General features: G+C 41.6%; 1 protein-coding gene across 8 annotated transcripts in view; it reads right to left on the bottom strand.

Annotated features, from left to right (window-relative positions):
* Positions 1-20,746, bottom strand: part of nsd3 (nuclear receptor binding SET domain protein 3) — a 28,522-nt gene extending 7,776 nt beyond the window's left edge. The window contains exons 1-21 of one of the 8 annotated variants that reach the window (XM_044195046.1): positions 20,145-20,746; positions 17,000-17,862; positions 15,098-15,343; positions 14,801-14,963; positions 14,524-14,678; positions 14,041-14,094; positions 11,904-12,533; positions 11,658-11,823; positions 11,460-11,560; positions 10,820-10,865; positions 10,570-10,700; positions 9,753-9,878; positions 9,534-9,660; positions 9,249-9,449; positions 7,169-7,348; positions 6,229-6,375; positions 2,360-2,516; positions 1,212-1,414; positions 986-1,098; positions 719-865; positions 475-597 (exon numbers count right to left, since the gene is read on the bottom strand). In XM_044195046.1, the coding sequence (XP_044050981.1) occupies positions 475-597; positions 719-865; positions 986-1,098; positions 1,212-1,414; positions 2,360-2,516; positions 6,229-6,375; positions 7,169-7,348; positions 9,249-9,449; positions 9,534-9,660; positions 9,753-9,878; positions 10,570-10,700; positions 10,820-10,865; positions 11,460-11,560; positions 11,658-11,823; positions 11,904-12,533; positions 14,041-14,094; positions 14,524-14,678; positions 14,801-14,963; positions 15,098-15,343; positions 17,000-17,818 (4,035 nt within the window). In that variant the 5' untranslated portion in view covers positions 17,819-17,862; positions 20,145-20,746. Of the gene's footprint in view, positions 1-474; positions 598-718; positions 866-985; positions 1,099-1,211; positions 1,415-2,359; positions 2,517-6,228; positions 6,376-7,168; positions 7,349-9,248; positions 9,450-9,533; positions 9,661-9,752; positions 9,879-10,569; positions 10,701-10,819; positions 10,866-11,459; positions 11,561-11,657; positions 11,824-11,903; positions 12,534-14,040; positions 14,095-14,523; positions 14,679-14,800; positions 14,964-15,097; positions 15,347-16,999; positions 17,863-20,144 lie in introns of all 8 variants that reach the window. The other 7 variants (XM_044195044.1, XM_044195049.1, XM_044195045.1 and 4 more) reach the window with 7 other exon arrangements.
* Between the last annotated feature and the right edge of the window lie 801 nt (positions 20,747-21,547).

Genomic DNA, 21,547 nt, shown 5'->3' with positions numbered 1-21,547 from the left:
CAATCATCTAGGGAAAGCCATGGCGAAGTTTTGTGTATTGACATGTCTGGAAAGAATTTCTATTCTGCTAGAATACTGGCATCCTAGATCCAGGTAAGTAAAGGCCAGCCACAAACATGTCCTTCACCTCTCATTTTAATTTGATAGTGTTTCCAATACAACACATACCATGTAGCAAGAAGCACAAGTTGACCAGTCTGCAGTTCCTGATTACGTAGTTGCAGGGACTTCGTTCTTAGGACTATTTGGTTTTCCATTTGTCAGATAATGTAAGTTGATTTTGATCAGTTTGACTTTTAAATGCCTGTTTTGTTTATATTATTATATTATAGGAAGCTGGTTAAGACAAGAGCTTGACAGTCGAGCTATTCATGATTTAGGATTGGTCTGGTTCACATTTAAGATGAAAGTAAAAACAAATGAATAACAGTGACTCGCTGGGTGAAAGGATTGGACATTAAGCTCAACGCCCACCTTCCTGAGGGCCTGGTTGGTCCTGAGGCCCCAGCCACGGCCGTCTGTCTTTATCACTTCTGTCTCTGCATACAGCCGCTTGGAGAAACACTGGTTCTCACAGCCGTCTCCTGCAGGACACACCTGACAACAACAAAAACATAAAAAGGTAAGAAGTTAAGAGGTGCGATTTCTCATGACTGTCTCACCGGTTTTATTGTTCAAGAAATTAGCTAAACGAACAGGAACAAACATGGACACAGACCTGTGGATGACACTCGTACTGCAGCATGCGGTTGAGACACTGTGAGTGGAGGCTGCAAGGATGCTCATCTGTTGGTCTGCAGTTGCATCGTTGGATTTCTGACAAGTCAGCTACGTGTACCTGCACTTTCCCCACTGGTTTGTTGGACTGATACAGGAAAACACAACACCAATAGAATAAGTAAAAACACTGAAGATTTATTAAATATAACACATATATACACATTTTTGGGTTATTTGTCTTACATGAGATATTACGTGACATTACCTTGATGAATTTGTAGGGTGGAGGTTTGCGTGAGTTGCGTTCCTGCTCTAGAGCCTCCCTGCTCTCCCTCTGTGCCTTAAGCTCCTGAAACCGCCGGGCTGCTTCTTCCAGAGCTAAAACAACCAACAATATCTCAGAAATCATCCTTCCTACAGCTTTAAAAAAAGGAGAAAATCGCAACAGATTTGTCTTAAAAGTAGGAGGAAACTTTCTAGGAAGAAATTACCTTTCTTGAAGGTTTTGTTGATGTTGATTTGACCCGTGACAAAGTTCTTGTCGTTCTCCACGTAGGGGAAGACGCGGCCCTGGTTGATCCAGTAGTAGTCATGGGAGCCAAAGAAGAAGACAGGGAAGTCTCCAATATCGTGGCGAAGGCTCTGAATGTTTGATGGCACCAAGCGAGGGTTGCAGATCTCTGCTGGCCACCACCTGCATGGGAACGGGACGGGGACATTGTTCAATGAGAAGAACAATCAGAAGACTGTGGTAAAAACAAATAATAAAACATATGATAAGTTATTATAGCCTGACGGTAGTGTCACACCTGCACCAAACTTTTCAAACATTTACTTATGTGAAAGTTTTTCAGAAATTGTTTCTGGCAACAAAAATAATTTTCTCAAGGTCCTGCATAATCACAAATCAGAGTTCATGTTTGCTGAACTCTGCCCTATAAGATCTACATGTTTGGCCAGTAGAAATGCTGGGGGTTTTTTGGCACGTCAGAGAGATTATTTGTGTCCCATTACCACATCTTAATCTAGTGCCATGCCAGCAGACTATAAACTGCAGCTCACAGTCAGTGTGAGACAGGAAAACACCACTGCTCAACGTTTCCTGAATACCTGCATCTATAATATCACATCCTGTTTCAGTATGAGGTGCAAAGCAGATTTGTTGCTCTGAACTTAAGGATAAGACTGGTGATATTCTATATTTTTGTTAATGTCAACTAATGCTATGAAAAGACCAAAACGAACAGTACATTAGTCCGTCCCCAGCCTGTCTGTGGTTCCCTGCCCATTTGTTCCGACTGAAGGCATTAATCTTTAAAAATGGGTCACGAACATATAGGACCACTTTTACATTATTCTTTTTTTTAAATAAATAATTTCCCTAAAACAGCTGGGCACCTTAACTTTTAGCAAAAGTTATTTAAACAGTTTTTGGACAATAATGGAGGTCTATGGCACAGAGGAATAAGCTGTATCAGAATTATGTCTACATAGGCAACACTTCATTGTTGGTTTTGGTCTTTTCATGGACTTTTTTGACAAAAATATAGATCACCAGACTTACCCTTTAAATGTAACCATACCATACACTGACAGTTGCACAACCCTCAGCAGTCTATAATCAGTGCTCTCTGCGTACCTGTAGTTGCCCAGTTTGACCCAGACAATTTGTTTGTAGTGAGGTTTCTTCCCTGCCCTGCAATCACTGCAGGACCACGCCCCCTCCGGCATCTCAATCTCCAGACACTCCGGGTGGAAGGAAGCCGGGCATGAGTCGCAGCACAGCAACTTGCCTCCTACATTTGTATGGATGTACACATGTGTGTGTGTGTGCATGCGTTGTGGGAAATTGGTATGCAAAGAGAGGAGGAGTGTATGATTAGGTGATGCACCTTAAAACCTGGACAAACTCTGAATCTCATTTGCAGACAAGCCTAAGAAAAGTATAAATACTACAAAGCCTACAAATAAAGCACCAAGTCACGGTTTTCCAACATCTAGTGTGATATGAAAATAGCGTCCTTGTAGGGAAAACAACTCCCATAACATCTGGCCATTATTCTGAAATGATAAACAAAGGCCAGGAGCTCTTTTGCTTCAGTGAAGGCTCCTGTGAGAGCCATACTGCATGAAAAAGCCCCCTGCATGGGTTCTCAGCTCGGTTACAACTTTTGTTGCAGCAGTTACAGCATGTCTGGCAATCAGATTCAGAGCACTGTACCAAGACCAGTCTATGGGAAATACATGCGGCAGCACAGGAATAAAATCAGCCAGCAAGTTAACAAGGAACCAGGGTTACACTCAAATAACAAATTATTGGCAAAAAGCAGGCATGCAGTCCTGCCAGTAAAGCAAACTTTTCCATCACACATATCGCATCCTGCACAGACCACCTTGCATGGAATCATATTTTTTTTATATTGCAATTTTCTTTCTTTAATGAAATATCACAACTTTAAAAGAGAGTAATTTTACTATACTTGCACTTGGGAACTCATCTTTGCTTAATTGTACTCAAATCTAGTCCAGATTGGGATTATATTCCATCCAAGGCAGGTCAAAGCTCAAGAAGATGAGGTGAGCCGAAATTTCATTTCATCTGAAAATTTCAGTCAAAAATAAAACTTAGTTGCAGTCAGCATAAAAGAGGTGCGGCTAGACAAGGCCTTTCAAATCAAAAACAAGCCCAGAGTGCTGAAGCAGAGAAGCAGTGCACCTCCAGCAGCGATAAGCTCCACAAACCACAGACAGAACCTGAACTAATCCAGAGCATCCTGCATCAGGGCATCTTACAGTAGTTTAAGAACTGGAGATTTAATGACCAATTATATTTTCCCAGCAGATGAATTTTACTCGTTGAAAATTAGAACGTTTGATTTAGCTTGTATATAATGACTTTATTGCAGAGAAATATACCCAGATTGACTATTCATGCACAGCACGAACCGATCTCACAATGGGCCTCGTGCAAGAACCACTCATACGGACAGTTTCGTTATTAGGTGGCACGTACAAGTGATTTAAGTGAATTTGTCGCATTCACCAGTTTGCTCGTACTTGTATGAACTAAATTCATGAGCCGTCCAGATCTGTCGGAGAAGTCATGTACAGATAGTCTGTACTAGGAAGAAAGAAAAAAAACACTTGTTTGACTTTCAAAATCATACTGAGAATCATAATTCCTTGATCGGAATTAATTTGGAGTTTAAATATGATTCCGAAATCAACTAAAATAAATATTAATAATAAAAATGAATTACTACAATAGACCAAATTATCATGGCCTGCCAATTTACTGCGAGGTTTGACAAGTTTTTCTTTGACAAGACTTTATTGGCATATTTTAGAAAATCCACTGCTGCACCAACGGTGTAACATCACCTGCTAAATAGTCTGACTCAGTGTTACCGTTTTGCAAGGGCACCGTTGCTGCTTCCTGGGGTTTGCACCGCCCAAGACGATTGTGATTGGTTTAAAGAAATACTAACAAGCCAGAGCGTTTTTCCCCTCCTTATGCCAGAATGATAATATGTTCAGCCAGATCTTTCTCCCGCGCTGGCACAGCACTAAAATGAAGTGTGGGGATAGGTTTGGCTATGCGAGACTACCTGCTGAATAATATCCTCTCGTCCATGTCACGTCCCCTTCACCGCCTCCCATCTTAATGCTGCGTTCCAGACAATGGAACGCCACTTAAAGTCGGAGTTCCTACTTCCTATCTACCCCGACTTCATGAAGAAGCAGTTGTCTGACGTCACACAACAATGGCAGCACCACGGAAGCGCACATTAGGCTACATTTCAATCAATGGGGGAAGGATGTATTTATAGACTACAGTATTGTATTAGGCTAGTGAATAGAATATGAAGATGCGTTTCCGACTATAAAAGTGCCGTAAAATAATGTGTATAGTGGCGTCTGTTCATGCGTAGTTGTTTCCTCCTGTTGCAAGGAGGCTGCACTGCTGAGAGTTCAATTGTGTGTACACTTGTCAAAGAAATATCAGTTTGTCACGGTCAGCCAGGTTTTTTGTTTAAGTTTGATGTCGTGCACCTGGACCACTTTGAGGTCAGAGTTCGGAAATTCCGACCTCCGACACTGTCTGGAACGCAGCGTAAGTCACGGACCACTTTGCTTTAGCGAGTGAAACTATTTCCTCTCTGAACGTGAGGGCTCATTCCTGACCTTGGGAACACATATACTGTGATAACATTCTTAACACAAGGTTCCCTTCCGATGGGACATCACATTCGACATTAACAGGGGTTTATATGACCACCTGTTTTTTAACTGTACCGGGTCCTCTAATACCACGACTGACACGGCTAAATGTGTTCTGGTTTTGTCTGCTGATTTCTGATGACAGTACTTGAAGCTTTTCTTTTCATATTTGAATGAAAGTTGCCCACAAATGAAGCGGGACAGATAGCTTTAAATAGCGATTTGGGGGCATCAATTATGCTAATGATGATGCAGCGTACAGGCGACACTCATCAGGTTGAAACGAGCAACAAGCCTTTTTCTCAGCAGACATTTTAACTTGTCAAAGTAGGAAAAGCACAGGTGTTACTAATAACATTAACTCTGCTCTATTCAAGTGTCTTGGTAAGCCATAACTGTGAGCCAGCATGCACGATACCAGGACCCTGAAACTGAAGCAGCTAAATTGAATTAATGTTATTTACACCTGTGCTTTTCCTACTCTGACACATTAAAATATCTGTGAAAAAGGCCCATTTACAACAAGCTTAGTTTGGTAAATCTGACTCCTCATATGCCCAAAAGAGCGGTTTGGGATAAGAATAGACCGAATCACTGTGATGTCACGCTAACAACAACAGCCACTTTCTGTTGTCATTTCCAGCCGTAACTGTAATGCTTAAAGACATATAATTAAACACGGTGATCTGACCTATCTGATGTTTCTGCTGTGCTAATTTATGTACTGTGCTCCTTTGCAAGCATCTTTTATAAACAAAATCTACCCAACAGCGTCATCTCGCCGCAGGTCGGACTAGTTTTGGGTAAGCTAGAGCTTTGATTTTCTTTAGTCTGTGGCCCAACATGTAAATTAGGTCTCCAAGCTAACGTTAGTGAAAGTGTTGTTATTAATGAGCTATGAAAGCATAAAACACGCGTTTTAGATGAATGAGATGTATGTCTGAAAACATGCAACATGTTGCTGCAATTACATTTGTATGCAAAAACATTATGTGAAGCAGAGGTTTTCTACCCCTGTAAACAATCTTTGTGATTCGGTCTATACAAAACCGTTCTTGCATGAGGCCCACTGTTATCTGTTAATGTGTTAAGGGAACTTGGCTGAGGTTACTTTGCGCCACTCTGCATTAAAATTAACTGCACGTTTAACCAGTTAATTAACTTTGCACCTCGAGGCTTTGAAATGAAAGATGCGTACAAAAGGGAAACTAAATCAGAACGGGAGCAGGCACAACACAAACACAGACCAGTGGGACAAAAGGAGAAAGAGAAAAACTGTTCAGTTACCTTTCCCAACATTCTTTTTGGTAGCTGACGAAGGAGAGGGAATCATAGGTAATTTCAACTCAGCACGATTTGACTCAGTCAGAAGGTAGTGGGACTTATAGGCATATGAACTTAATATGGTGTCAGTAAGGTCTTGCACTAACAGCCCTACACAAGACACACAGGAAGAGACGGGGGTGAGCCGCAGTCAAACTCGAAATTACCCAAAATTCACAAAAAGAAGAGAAAGAACAAACACACACACAGTCTCTCTCTCTCTCTCGCACACGCACACACAGAAGAAACAAGTAAAACAAAGTTTGTCCCAACACAAAGAGGCCAAACAGTGCACTCAACTTATGGTTTAACAGGCAAAACAAACTAACTAACTAACATCTAAACTGGTTAAAAGTCATAAAAAGGGAAAAAAAGGATAAATCCTGTCATTTTTAACTCATCACCATCCAGGACAGATTGGATTGTTTTAAGTGGAGTGCAGTGTAACAGCCTGGATCATTTGTAGTATTAGTATCGTGATGGAAAACAAACATTACATTGCACAGAACTGCTTTTCATGAACAACAATACCAAACATGAAACATGTAATATTAAAATTATAAAATCTAAACATAAAATATCTAAGAAGTATGTGAGGTTTCAGTTTTCACCCACAAAATGTTACTGCAGCTGTGATTGTATCAAAACAAAGGTTATATTCCCCCCCTCCAAAAAAAGATGAAAAAACTACAATAATGGATGGACCTAATGGATCAGGAATTGTTTACACTCTAATGTGTAGTGCAAGTAAGAAGAACTGATCTTGCTGTTTGTCATAAGACTGAAATCAGCCAGTGGAAGCAAAAGTGTGGTGAAATTAAGAACTTCCACATTTGTGTGCTCAGGGTCACTGAACCACGGCTGTAGGAGAGGAAGGTTAGTGTGAACAGTTGTGAGAGCTTACCTCTGGCACACAGGAAGCACCAGCCCACGTTGATGGGGGAGGTTAGGAGGCCGTTCCTCTTGGCACTGCCATGGTTGCTGCAGATCATGATGTGATGGGTGAGGGCGACGCTGCCTGCCGCCACGCAGCTGTCTCCTGTGTGATAGGCCAGCGGGCAGCGGATACAACGCATCAGACGACCTGGACGGGAGGCAGAGGAGATGGGGAGACCTTTTACACTCAGTGGTCACTTTACATGTACAAAGTTTTTGTGAACTGCTCACTCCGTCACACGAGTCATGTAGCTGTGATATAGTACAGCACACACAGAGCTGTGAAAAGGTGCAGCAAAGTTTTTAGAATAAATTAGGTCAGATTCCTTTATGGTTTCCAGCTGTAATTAAAGGAAATCAGAAGGAAAAAATACAACTACTTGGTACTTTTTTTCAAGACTTCAGTCTTCAATTGTTAAAATGTATTTTTTCCCTCCTTGCTTCATTGTACCTTAACAACAAAAAAAGGCAAAACATGGTTCGACATTGAACATTCACATGTGCTGATTTTGGACCAGTGGTCTCCAACCTAGGGCTCCAAAGCGTCACAAGATAAATTAGATTAGATTCAACTTTATTGTCATTACATATGTACAAGTACAAGGCAACGAAATGCAGTTTAGGTCTAACCAGAAGTGCGGCAAGCAAGTGCAGGATATGAAGTGTGTGCATAAGTGGTTCCATAAGTGGTACTATGGACATTATATACAGATGGCATTACTATAAACAGAAGTATACTGATGGATATGTACAATAATGAATTGGACTGGGCAGAACAGTAGTGCAATGAATATTAAGTAGTGCAAATTATGGACAGAAATAACAGTGCAGTAGATGAGTTATTACAGTATTCAGTACATAGTACTCGAGTGCAAATGATGCAAATCTGGAGGGGTTTGAGATTTTAATGGGCTTGAAAAGAAGAAAAAAAAAAGTTCTGCAACATAAATATATACATTATATAAGATATAATATATATCTTATTTTTTTCTCTTATCTTTTTTGTGTGAAATATTTGATAATTTTACCTTTTGGGGACTCAAACAGTTATTTAAAGAAACCATCTGAGAAGCTTAGAGAGGAAAAATCTCTTTGGTGGAACTGCTAACAACTCGTTGAAATCTGAAACATGACTTAATAAGAGGATTGTACATCCAATCCCAATCGTATCCTTTTGGGATTGGATGTACAATAGACTCTATGTACTAATACTCAAACACAGTAATATATAAATAAAACAATTTGTTGGAAGGATGTTATTTGAGACAAGTCCTTGAGGGGTTTTAAGAAAATATAAGTACTTTCCTCTCCATCACTATGTAAAAATTCATAGGTTGTTATCCATATTTTGTACTAACAGTATGGTCAGAATCACACACAAACCTGCCTGGTGTCAAAAGGTACAAATTGTTGTACAAAATGTTTTCTAGGCACATTTTTGACACCTTAGCATCTGATGTTTCATTTTTAAAACCACAAGATACCTAAACTTTGCTGCAAACACAGTGCATCTCTTTCCCTTTATCAAATTTCCAGCAGGATAATGCAGCATCATCTAAAGACATTTTCAGGAACATGGCAATTACATCATTTTTCTTCAACGGTCTGCAGCCTCCAGGTGCCTCTCATCTCAAACCAAATAGAGCACTTTTAGTTTGAGGTGGAACCGGATGTTCTTAGCAAGACTGTGTCACCAAATATTCTTCACTAACCTCTGAAAGTAACACCTTTTAGTCAGTTGTCTCTTTCTCAATCTAATTTCCCTAAAACATTTTTTAAAAAACAAATTGTCTTATTTCTTCCTCCTGCACTCTCCTACAGGGAAGTACAGCCTTGACCCTTGCACTCCTCATGAGCTTTTTTCTACTGCTATTGGCCAATAACATCAGCTAGAAGCCTAAAATTTAATGGGAAATGAGAAGTTTATTTTTTCATACATTTTCTTCACACTTTGCTGATGTGGCACCAGCTCCCTGCCCCACAGCTTCCACTGCAAACTCAAAACAGGAAATCAGAGAAGCTGAAAAACAAAGCAGAAGCTGTTTTACCTTTACTGGCTCGTTGCAGGTCTCTCTCCAGGCAGCAGGTAGAGCAGCTGTGCTGAGGGCAGCAGAAGCCTCCGCCCGTACTGCTGGTGGTGCCTGGGAGTTTACGGACACAATCCTCGTGGTAGTAACAACCACATCCAGACGCAGAGCAGCGCGTCACCTCCCGGCCCGCTGTCTTACAGCTAAAACAAGGATGATTGCCTAGAAAAAGAATGACAGAGTCAGTGACAGTAAAGAACGAAACACAACAGATGTGATAGTGAAGATGTATTCTGATTCGCTCACCATTTCTACATTCCAAGCAGGTGAATCTGCCTTCAGGAAGGGACGTCAGACCAAGACACTCCAGGTGAAACTGTCTGCTGCAGTCACCTTCACACACCACCAAACCCTCTCCATACACCTCGCAGATCTGCACACAAACACACAGAGAAAGACAGTTAGAACATCATATAAAGCTATAACTTTAAGCTTTTAGAGATAAAAGCGCTGAGCAGCGCTTACCTGGCAGACGGTGTCTCTCTTGCCGGTGCTGCCGTCCTGACGGGACAAGCCGGAGTCCACAGACTGAGTATCTGAAGCATCTGCATCTGCTGCTGCTGGACTATCAAGGCTCTTCCCAAATAAACCCTGCGGGATAAAGAAAGAAGCGTGTTGATGTGATGCACCAAATGTAAGCCAACTGTGTTCCACTACTCTTTCAAGTGTGTAGCTATCCAGACTAGTACATGGTGTGATCAGGGCTGCAACAAATGATTATTTTCATTATTAATTAATGTATCAGTTATTTTCTTGATTAATTGATTAATGCATTGGTCCATAAAATGTCAACAAATAGTAAGAAAATCCCCATCATAAGCTCCAAGTGCCCATGGTGACGTTTTCAAATGTCTTCTTTTGTCCAACTAATAGTACAGAACCAAAAGATATTCAGATTACAATCATTAAAAAAAGAAAACTATTCACATGTGAGAAGCTGGAAGCACTGAATTTTTGCTTTAAAAAACACCTTAAACAATAAACGGATTATCAAAATGGTTGCAGATTATATTTCAGCTCAAGTTGTGTTGTGATGAGTGTAAAAAAGTCCTGCACGTTTCTCAAAATGCAAATAGGCAAAGTGAAACAAAGATAATGATTGATTGATGACTGAAAGTTTGTCTTTCACATGTGCTGTACACATTTCTGCAAGTAAGACAAACACTGAGTATATTCTCACATTTGCCTCTGAGTGTACGTTTATACATATTTTTTGTGCATGAGAAACAGTGTTTTCCTCTTTATGTGTGTGGGTATTTCTGTACATGTTTCCTAAGCGCACCTGGGGGTCGTTGAGGCCTCTAGAGTCAGAATCAGAGGTGTCTCTGTACTGAGAAGAAGCCATCTCCACATCTGTTGACGCTCTGCTTCGCTTCTTCAGGGGCTTGCAGGCATCTGAGATCTCACTGGCTCCTAGAGGATCACATAGGGGGGCATAAAAAAAAAAAAAGAGAGACAGATTTCACTTTTTAGAAGTATAAGGAGTTCCCACCGCAGAGGTTTACAGGAGGCATGAAAGAAAGATCCCCTACCTTTCTGTGAACCTGTCCTTAGTGTGGTCTCAGGAGCCATCTCTGCCTGTGAGGAGGTTAAACATGGGAGTTTAGGTTCTCGTGGTGGAAATTTTGATTCGAGTGGTAGCAGGTAAGTTTGAGGAAATTTCACACTAAGGCCACGTTCAGACCGACATTAGCACTGCATAAAATAATGGTGCAGCCTCATTCATTTCAATGAGGCCACTGCGATGATGTAGCAGGTGTGCCGACGATTTACCGGATTACTGACGCGATGTTGGAAAAAATTATTTTTGCCGTAACAACTTTCCAGTGTTGAAAAATCCTCTCTCATAGTATTACAAACCTCTGTGGAGTGTTTTGGCATCTGATAAGCCTTCAAACTCATGAATCCCAGATTGTATTTCATTGTCTCACCAGTACCTGAAGCAATCTTTTTTTAAATCATATTTTGGCCAATTCTGCCTTTATTTGATAGCTTGCTTAACAGTGTATAGAAAACGTGGGGAGAGAAGGATTATGACATGCAACAAAAGGCTTGAATCAAACTGGGAACTTTGCGATTGTATGCATCTGGCCTATAGGCCACACTCTTACATTTTCTTAATGCAATGCTGTTTTTGGTCTGAACACAAGGTTATCTGGGGAGGACTGATACCTGTTCCTTTTTGGTTTTCTTCTTAGGGACGGGATCGCTGCCTCTCTCTGACTCAGACCTGCTCCTGACTGATCGGCGCTGCAGCTTCCTCTCCTGAGAGCCTGAAAACACATAAAAATATTGAGCTGCATCTCTTACTGACTTTACACGTCAAATATTCATATAAAAAAAAAAACACCCTGCAGGTCTGTGTTTTACCTTGTGGACTACTGTGGGGTGATCCAGGGGAGGAGGTCTGCTGCATTCCTCCCTCCTCACTCCTCCGACTGGCAGGGGAGCCTCTCCTCTCCTCCCCCTCTTCCTCCCCTTCATCCCCGTCTTCCTCCTCCTCAGGACTGGGCTCAGGTTTAGCTCTGCTGTCCTGCTGAAAGCATCAACATTTGAAATATCCTTACAGGATAACTGTCGTGTGTACATTTTTCTGCCTGCTTGAGTTACACCAACCTCAGGTGAGCAGTATCCCAGGTCGGGCTGCCTGGCCTCTCTCTCCACCCTCTCCTCCTTCTCTTCTTCTTTGTTCTTTTTCGGAGACGTAGCTGCTTTTTTCTGCAGGAGAGGCCAGTCGCACTTTGTGATCTCCACATTCAGCCGCTTCATGGTGATCGAGAGAGGCAGCAGCTTTCTGGCGGCTGCTGTTTTCCAGGCCCTGACCGGTGGTGGTGAGTCCTGCTGTACTCGTGCATCACAACCAGCGCTCTGATTCGGGGAGCTGGTCTTACGCTGGTCCCCCCTCTGGTTCTTCTCTTCATTTGAGGCCTGGGAGTTCGTGTTGTCGTCTGTGTTTGAAACGCTACACTGTCTGCGTGGCAGCTGCCTTCGTGGCGGCTGCTCTCTGTCTGGCGACTTCACTCCTCCTTCTTCCTTCTTACTGATTGAGCCGCTGGAGCGCCGGTTTCGTTTCTCAGCTCTGATGTTGGGTTTCTTGCTGGGCGGGGCTTCAGTAGGCTCTGGGTCAACATAGATGAAGGTGTAGTTGTCAATTCGCTCCTGCCGCGTCATCGGGAAGGCGTCCTCGGCATGGCCCACACCCACCTCCCACTGAGAACGCTCCCGCTGAGGGATAGGCTTCAGAAGCTGCAGAAGAAAACATCAAAAAGATGCAAAGCAACTCATTTATTTCGTAATAGAACACGTCTGACTGGAGAACCGATATTATCAATATTGGCTTACCCAAATATGTATTGGTACTGGCATTCAGGATGGTTTAAAAAACTTACATGGGATAATTTAGAAACAGTGCCATCATTACATAGTTTGCTCAGATTTTCAATAAAAAGTACCCAGATTTTTTAAATTTTTTTTTTATTAATGGTAATTCTTTTAACTCATTTCCCCCCAGATTTTATGTCTCCAAAGATCCAATTATGTTTGTTTTTCTGCTTTCAGAGGACACTGCTCACCATAATTCACCCTAATGACATAAAGGATACGAGTTACTGAATATGAACTCATAATGACTGAAATGGTTGTTTGAAAAAGACATCTTCAAATTGGCAAGTTATTAAGTTATTATTCATTCATTCATTTATACAGTGAATAAGGTCCTCCTGTGAAGAGGAGAGCTGGGAATATGCTTCCACTGATAGAAATTGAAGAGAAACTCCAAAGAAAGAGCTGCTAATTATTCTTTTGAAATAAGTAATAATTTTGAGACTCAAATTCAAAACATTTAAACTACAAAGTGTTTGCACTGCAAATGTTTTTTTTTGGTTTGTTTTTTTAAACGATTTTCACCTGTTCAACTCTGAAGCAAATTTTTCATTTGGCTATATAAATATATAGCTGTATATTCAATTAACCATAAATAACTATCTTTAAATGAAAACTACAAAAATAACGGGCCCTAATAATACAATGCATTGAATTGGCAGAATACCATGTCATAGCAGAGCAGAGGCTGGTTTGGAGTTTATCGTTGAAGTTGAAATTTGATAAAACACGTCAAGACAGTTATTCAGTCCTGTTACTTTCACCTGAGGAATAATGCAAAAATACACCCTCTGTTATCTTTCCATCACTTGGAAATGCTTTTGTGTCCTCTCGCCTAGACTACTGTTACTGTAATGCTCTGTATTCCTGCCTAAGCCAAGATGCAGTTGCCCAATTACAGTTAGTCCAAAACTCTGCAGCTAGATTACTCACCAAGACCTCATATCGCTCACCCTGGTTCTGATGTCACTACACTGGCTTCTGATTAAATTTAGGATTCAGTTCAAGATCCTCCTCCTCATTTATAAGGCTTTGAATAATCTTGCTCCAGAATATATTAGTGAGCTACTAATGCCTTATACCCCTGCTAGGCCACTCAGGTCGTCTGAACGAGACCTGCTAGTTGTACCTCATTCACGACTGAAAACGAGAGGGGACTGTGCATTCGCTGTCCTGGGTCCCCCTGGGAGTCAGGTCAGCAAACTCCCTTGGATGTTTTAAGTGTTTTTGTGCTTGAGTCATGTACCCTATTCTGTTTTATGTGTGTTCTTTTCTTTTAACTTTTTAATCCTGTTGTAAAGCACTGTGTAACCTAGGTTTTGAAAAGGTGCTATATAAATAAAATTTTACTTACTTACTTTTACTTACTTACTGTAAAATACTTACAGAACCTCTTGTTCATGTCTCTCTCACACCTCTTTGACAACTGCATATACATACATATACATAAAAACAAAAGGAATAGCAGCTAATATAATAGATTTGTATCAGTCGCAAACATCCAGTCTCAATCAGGTTCTACTTCTACCAATACTGTAAACTTTTTCTATATCTGTTATATATGAGGTTACCTCTTGACTACGAAAACTGGACTCCTAATCGCATAAAATTATTTACTGCATACATTTCAAACAGATGAAGTCAATTTTAACACATAAATCTTTGGTTAACAAAATCACAATACATATAAAACCTGACTCTTCTAGATTCTGGTGTTTCAGAAAGTTAACTTTGGTTTAATGATTCTTCCCCTTAAATTGCCTGCATATATCTGGAGAAAAAAAACAAACCTCAATCTATGTAGTCTTTATATTGGATCAGCCTGACAAAACATATTAGATGCAATCATACATACTTTGTGTTTCTCCACAGGGTTTGTGGTCTTGCGCAGAGTCTCAGCCTGAAGCTCATCAAACTGTTGCTTCCCCTGGTACATGACTATCCTCTTCTCATGGATCCACGCTCGCTCAGCAACACTGCCAAAGAACTGGACGTGATACTCCCTGTGACCTGCACAGCGAAAAAGGAAAACAAGCTGTGGCGTTTGTGTTCTTACACATTCATACATTTGTGAAAGAAAACAGGCAGATTCAGAGTATTTAGAGTGTTTAATGGTGCAGGTGAGCCCATACCTCTGGTGTTGATGCGAGTGTGGACCTTCATCTGCGGGTCAGAGGAGACCATGCAGGGCCACCAGGGGTAGGTGCCCACCTTGGACCAAACCAGATCTCCTATCACAAACTCCTTACAGAAACCCGTCTCTTGGATCACTGATGGATGATGGACCTTCGGAACCTAAACGTGAACATGAACAAGTCACTGGTCCGCTTTCAAAATCCAAACAATGACAAGTGTGTTTACTACAATCTACAGCGATCGGTGTGCAAAGAATTCAAACTGCTATGGAGAGAGAACAGTCGTGCTCTTGCCTTCGGCGTCTTTGGTTCAGTTTTGATAACGGTCTTCTGAGGCTTCTCTGTCGGGGCTGGGGGTGTTTCTATCAGCTGGGGCTGGATGTTGATGTCCTCTGTCTGGCCTGTGGTACCTGCTTGTGCTTGGCTCTGGTCCAGGCTCTGTTCCTGGACCTGCAGCTGCAGCCTCGCACTCTTTTTCCTCTTCTCCTTCTTCCTCTCATGTCTGCGCTGCATCTGAGCAGCCTCGTTCTTCTGAGACTCCTTCTGAAGATTAGAAAATAGAAAAAGGACATCAGTTAATTTTTTTTTTGTTGCTTTTTCTATAAAAGGGTTAAAACATGGATCTCTCTCTGTCTGCTGAATCAAAACTTCCTCAGATCTCCACTTCTTAAAGCAAACCAAGATGCACACAGTGTAACAATTCCTTATGAATTTTAATGGGTGACTTCTAATTAGTATGTGATTTAACTTTTCCATGCTTCAATAGACACTGCCCTGCAATCTTATGTAAGGTGTGATGTTGTTTGTATGTAGCTGAAACATATATTCGAGTCATCAAAAGAAAATTAATTGGCAACTATTCTGATAATGGATTAACCATAAAAGCCATTTTTCAAGGAAAAATCCCAAAAAACGCTGGTTCCAGCCTCTTAAATGTGAAGATTTCCTGCTTTTCATGGTCTTATATAATAATAAACTAGAAATTTGTAGGTTAAGAACTATTATTTGGACAAATCAAGCTATTTGAAGATGTCACCTTTGGGCTCCAGGAAGTGCAAGTTTTAATATTTTCTGTCATTTTACAATCCAAACAATTAATTGATTAAAATAAACTTTAGTTGCAGCACTAACTGTGTGTAAATTATTCATTTGGTTCCCTCTGTCCAGGGTTTGGGAATAAATTTGCTGTTTGCCATTTTTCTCTCTGTACAATGCCTCAGACGTCTTAGTAGTTTGTTTATATATTGTATTTGGTCTGATAAATAAACTTGAAATAAAAAATTCCTTAATCTTATAATTTTCTTAATAATAAAGTTATATATGAACAAGGGCCTAACAAATACTTACAAAACACAAAGTTCACGAGACGCAGCGGTAGGATAGCGTGAGGTTTGAGGAAAGGTCAGGCTATGCTCTCTCTTTTAATTCCGCTAATGTATTTGAGTATAAAGTTTGACTGCGAGAAGTGATCTACAATGCCTAAAAACATGCAAAGATTAAAAGCAAGGTTTTAAAAATAATATACATGTTGAGATTAATATTGTAGTCCTTATAAATGTGCATGCAGAGCAAAAAAAAAGCCTAACATTGATGAAGACTGTGAGATGTGGTTAAAAGGTAGTGAGCTAATGGAAAAAGCTAGTAAGTGGGCCTTGAGTTAAGAATTTTCATCCAAGGTCAAGAATGACGAAACTTTCCCACTCAAGAGGTTTATTGTGTAGCAATAATGATTTTCATTAGCAATTTATCTGCAGATTATTTTCTCAATCAATTCATTGTTTATTCAGAAAATAGTAAAAAATGCCCATCACAATGTCGCAGAACCCAATCTGATGTCTTCAAATTGCTTGTTTTGATTAAAACCCAAAGATATTCCATTCACAACGAAATAAAACAGAGATAAACAGCTAATCCTCTCATCTGAGAAGCTGGAACCAGCACATGTTTAGTATTTTTGCATGAAAAATCTCTTATAATAAATAATGAAAACTGGATTGTACTGGAAAGACTATGCAACTAATCATTTCAGCTTTAACATCAGGTGCATGTTTTTTAAATTTCATTAAACATAGAAAATGATTCATTCCCCTCTTAAATGAATAGCATCTTTGAATACAGAGAACACGTGTCCTCAGTGATCGATACAGACCTGTGTGAGAGTGTGTGTGTGTAACTAACTAGGACAGCATGCATTACCTGCAGTTCTTGCAGCAGGTCTCCACACAGCGCAGATTCAAACAGCTCTTTTCCGTTCTGATACGTCTTTATGATCTTCAGCTTGATCTCTGGAGAGCTGGTTTTCTTCAGCACCCCACCAGGGGTGTTGGACGGGGTGTGGGAGGGTTGAGAAGAAGGGGTACTGTCCACAAGGGAGGGGGGAGGACTGGAGGAAGGCAGGTGTAATGGGGGAGGAGGGGGGAGAGTGTGGGTCATGATGTGAGGCGTCTGGGAGAGGTGGTGCTGGGAGGGCAGCGGCGGTGGAGGAGGACTCTGTGGGTGCTGGTGGGTTTGTATATGAGGGGGGTTTGAGTGGAAGTGGTGCGCGTGGTGGTGGTGGTGGTGGTGGGGGTGATGATGATGGTGGTGAAGGTGTGGGTGATGTGTGGGCAGAGGAGGAGACACGGGAGACAAAGGTCTCTCCTGGAGGCCCGGGCCTCTCAGGACCGTCCCCTCCCCCGGCATGAGGCCATGTTCTCCATAGCTCCGTATGGCCCCGTAGCCGTTAGCCGAGCCGTTGGGGAACTGCGAGTACATGGAGAACTTGGCCTGCGGCTCGTACATGCCCAGACCCGGCGGGTAGCCATTGGAGACCTGTGACATGTCCTCCGAGGCCGACGGCGGGTAGGAAAACTCTGCATCCAGGGCAGCATCGTAGGAGGGTCCACCATCCTCGCCCGGGTCACTGCCGGTGTCGCAGGTGCCTTCCTGTCTGATGTTGGCTGAGTCAATGAGCTGAGGGGGTTGCTGAATTGTATTTCCCATGATCCCTTGCATGAAAGAGAAGGAGAAATCCATTGTTGGGCTCCTGCATCCTTAACTGTCTTTTTCTTTGACTGGACCTGTTGATAGAGATATATGTGATTAAATGAGACACAGGTGGGTTCTGATTAAATCATTATCATTTAAAAACAACTACACACTGTGTTTTCAAAACTAAGACAAGCCACTCAAATACCTTATTCAAGATCATCTCACTTACCCTTCATGCAGCCCTAAGAAGTGACAGAACATGTAGCACCAGCTTGACATTACATATATCAAATCTACTCTTTACATGAAGCTTTTGGGGCCCCTACTGACCCCTCTGTTCTCGCCACTCTCTATGCATTGTGTGTGTATGTATGTATGTATGTATGTATGTATGTATCTTTCCTGTTTAAGTGTCCATCAGGACAGTTCATACTGCAGACTACACATGGCAGCTTCATAATATTTTGCCCAGAGGCCCAGAAATCTACCAGTACTCCTATTCTGGGATACTATTCTGCCCCTGGTTTTCTGCGTGTGAGTTGGTTTGTGGTAATTTAATAAAAATATATTTAGGAATATGTACCATACAGGCATAATATAATCTGATATTTTAAAATGAGATTTTTACACAGGGAACCTGTACAGCTAAAACAATGCCTCAAGATCAGGTAAAACTGCAGGACCAAGTCCTGGTGGCCTTTGTGCTTTAGAGGTGCATTTTTACCCCAAACAGATTTTAATGTGTGGCAAAGAAAATAACTGCAAACCAGTGGACTGGGGGCCTTCAGGGGCCCCAGGGCAGTACCATGCTTTGCCTGATGGGTAATCCATCTTTGATGCTTTACGAAGTCATAAAATATTATGTAGCGCCATCCTGAGAATACACACAGAATCTAACCTCAGCTCTTAATAAACTAAAGAGCTGAAACGCTTAGTAGATTAACTGAACAATTTTGATAATTACTTGAGTAGTATTTCAAGCAAAACTGGCAAAAATAACTGGTTTCTGTTTCTCAAATGTGAATGTTAACTGAATATCTTTGAGTTTTGGACTGTTGGTCAAACAAAACTAGCCATTTCATTATGTTAACTTGGGCTCAGGGGAATTTTGATCGGCCTTTTTCACTATTTCATATACCAAATGATTAATCGATGTATTGAACTAATCTGCAGATTCGTCGATAATAAAAAATGATTGTTAGTCGAAGCCCTGATAAACTCACAGGGCTGTCTGAACGTTAGATGCCAGTGGACAATAAGTGGACTTTTATGGTCAAACTCTTTCTAAAAAAACAGGGTAAATCCTCAGCCAAAAATCCCCATCAGTTGTCTTAAACTTGCTCTCAAAACACAACACAAATTCCAGGCAGCTTGTGACTTGTGACTTAAGTTTTGTAGGCTCCTCTTAGATAGCCACTAATCATCTGTGTGGTGCCTCTTTTCACAAGCTATAGACCATTAAGAGTGTTTATTTCATCAACACAAACACATGGTGGCCTGCTATCACAAACAAAACAAAGAGCAGCCACCAGTGTCTGGTTTGCCCTCTTATACTTTGACACTTTTAATATCTGTCATGATTAATTAATCAGGTTAAAAGTGTTGACGCTGGCATGCTCACAGTGAACAGACTAATCCACTGATTGTGGTTTAATGTGTGAACAGTCTGCCCAGCATAGGCAAAGCTGGATAATGGTGATGTAAACATCCATAATGTGTTAACTTACGGTCACTAGCTACATATATCGACTTGTGGTGTTACTTTGGGGCTCATATCTGGTGTGGTAAACATTAATACTTGGTTACAACTATGTGGTTATATATATATTTTTAAAACGACTGCGCAGACAAATGTTTCCACTGAATGATCTTATAGCTTTCTGCGATGTTAGCCTAAAGCTACCTGGGATCAAAGGGGATTGTCTTGAAAAGATGTGGACCGTTTTAACCGTTGGAAAACAAACATAACACGGAGATACGACCGTTTGTCTTTTGTCACGCGCGACTAAACGTTTGCAGTTACTGTTTATACGTTTATGAGCATCACACATGGAGGAAGATGAAAGGGAGAGCTAATGTTGGCTAGGCTAACATTCCATTGCCAATATGGCTGCCTTTACCCCTTTAAATCAAATTGTCTGGCGTGATTATACCTCCATCACTGGCGGTTTGGGGAGAAATATGCCTGAAAATAAGCTCGTTGCGAGTAAAAAAAACGGCCCGTGTGGAGACAGAGAGGGTGGACAACAACATGCAGCAGCTATGGCAAACACGCTTATCGCTAAAGAGGGAGAGCAAAGGAGCAGCACAGATTTTGATGCCGAGTCGAGAGATGCAGGGAAATAAATTAAAAACAAAAAAAAGCCAGTACCTTCAGCGTGTCCCATTCTAAACACATACACCAGCCAGCAACGTTTCCTCGTTTAATCTATAAGAAAAAAAAATCTAAAAAAAAAAATAATCCTGTAATATAGATAAAGCGCAGGCCTTTCCTTTTTCGGTTTAACGCAATTCTCAACAGAGAGGAGGAGGAGGGGGGTTGCTACGCTATCTGGTTGCTGCCCAATCCAAATGCTTGGCTCTTCCTCAATGTAGGGGCAGGAGCATTTAGTGAAAACCCCTGCGAGACACAGATATGTTCAGTTCTTGCACCCCCTCCGATGTGCATTCTTCTTAATAATAATCTCTAGCTCCCTCTTCCTCTGGTTTAACGAAAGCACCCTGCTTTTTGGTCTAGGCCTGGTCGGTGTAGTCGCTCGGTGTCCAGCTCAGCGCCAAATCACACAGACCCAGACTGGAGGGGTTATCAGGAGCACTCCGGGATGTGTAGTTCACTTCTGGTGCACTTTAAAAGGAAAGCGTGTGGGTGAAAAAAAAAAGTAGAGAATGAAAGAGGAAATGCATGTTTCATTTGAGAAGGCGGAGGATGAAAAAAAACAGTCTAAAATCCATGTTTTATAGTGTCATGTGGGATTCTAGGATGAAGGTTGTGAACAGTGTTAAATAATTGTTTTAGTTTATTTTTTATTTTTTCCCCCCACCCTGACCACAACGCGATGCAGATGCTGTACTCTGGTTACGTTTGCACCAGCGGCTCTGATTGGCTTTTATACGCCTCCTCGCCTGATCTGTAGCAGAGAGGAGCGAGGAACAGACCTCTCACTCTACCTCTATTTCCTGGTGCCTGGTGTTATTGTTGTAGTCCACAGTCTATTTAGTGTGCACCACTAAGCTTTTTGGATAGTATTAGCAAAACGCGTATGTATTTATGTGGTAGTGCTACATGGATTTGACTGATTGATTGTGTGTGTGTGTGTGTGTGTGTATATATATATATATATATACCTTGTCCTTCACCCTCCGCGGGTGGTCTCGTCCTTCGAGCTCGGGTCCTCTACCAGAGGCCTGGGAGCTTGAGGGTTCTGCGCAGTATCTTTGCTGTTCCCAGTACTGCACTCTTCTGGATCGAGATGTCTGGTGTTCTTCCAGGGATCTGCTGTAGCCACTCCTCCAGTTTGGGGGTCACTGCCCCGAGTGCTCCGATGACCACGGGCACCACTGTCGCCTTCACCTTCCAAACCTTCTCCAGCACTTCTCTGAGTCCTTAGTATTTCTCATGTTCCTTTTTCCTGATGTTGCCATCACTTGGTATTACCACGTCAACCACAACGGCTTTCCTCTGGTGTTTGTCCACCACCACGATGTCAGGCTGGTTCGCCATTACCATTCTGTCAGTCTGGATCTGGAAGTCCCACAGGATCTTGGCTCAGTCAT

The sequence above is a fragment of the Siniperca chuatsi genome, linkage group LG5 (assembly GCF_020085105.1).
Source record: "Siniperca chuatsi isolate FFG_IHB_CAS linkage group LG5, ASM2008510v1, whole genome shotgun sequence".
Taxonomy (NCBI): Eukaryota; Metazoa; Chordata; class Actinopteri; order Centrarchiformes; family Sinipercidae; genus Siniperca; species Siniperca chuatsi.
Note: the sequence above shows the minus strand (reverse complement) of the source record. Positions and strands in the feature narration are given on the sequence as shown.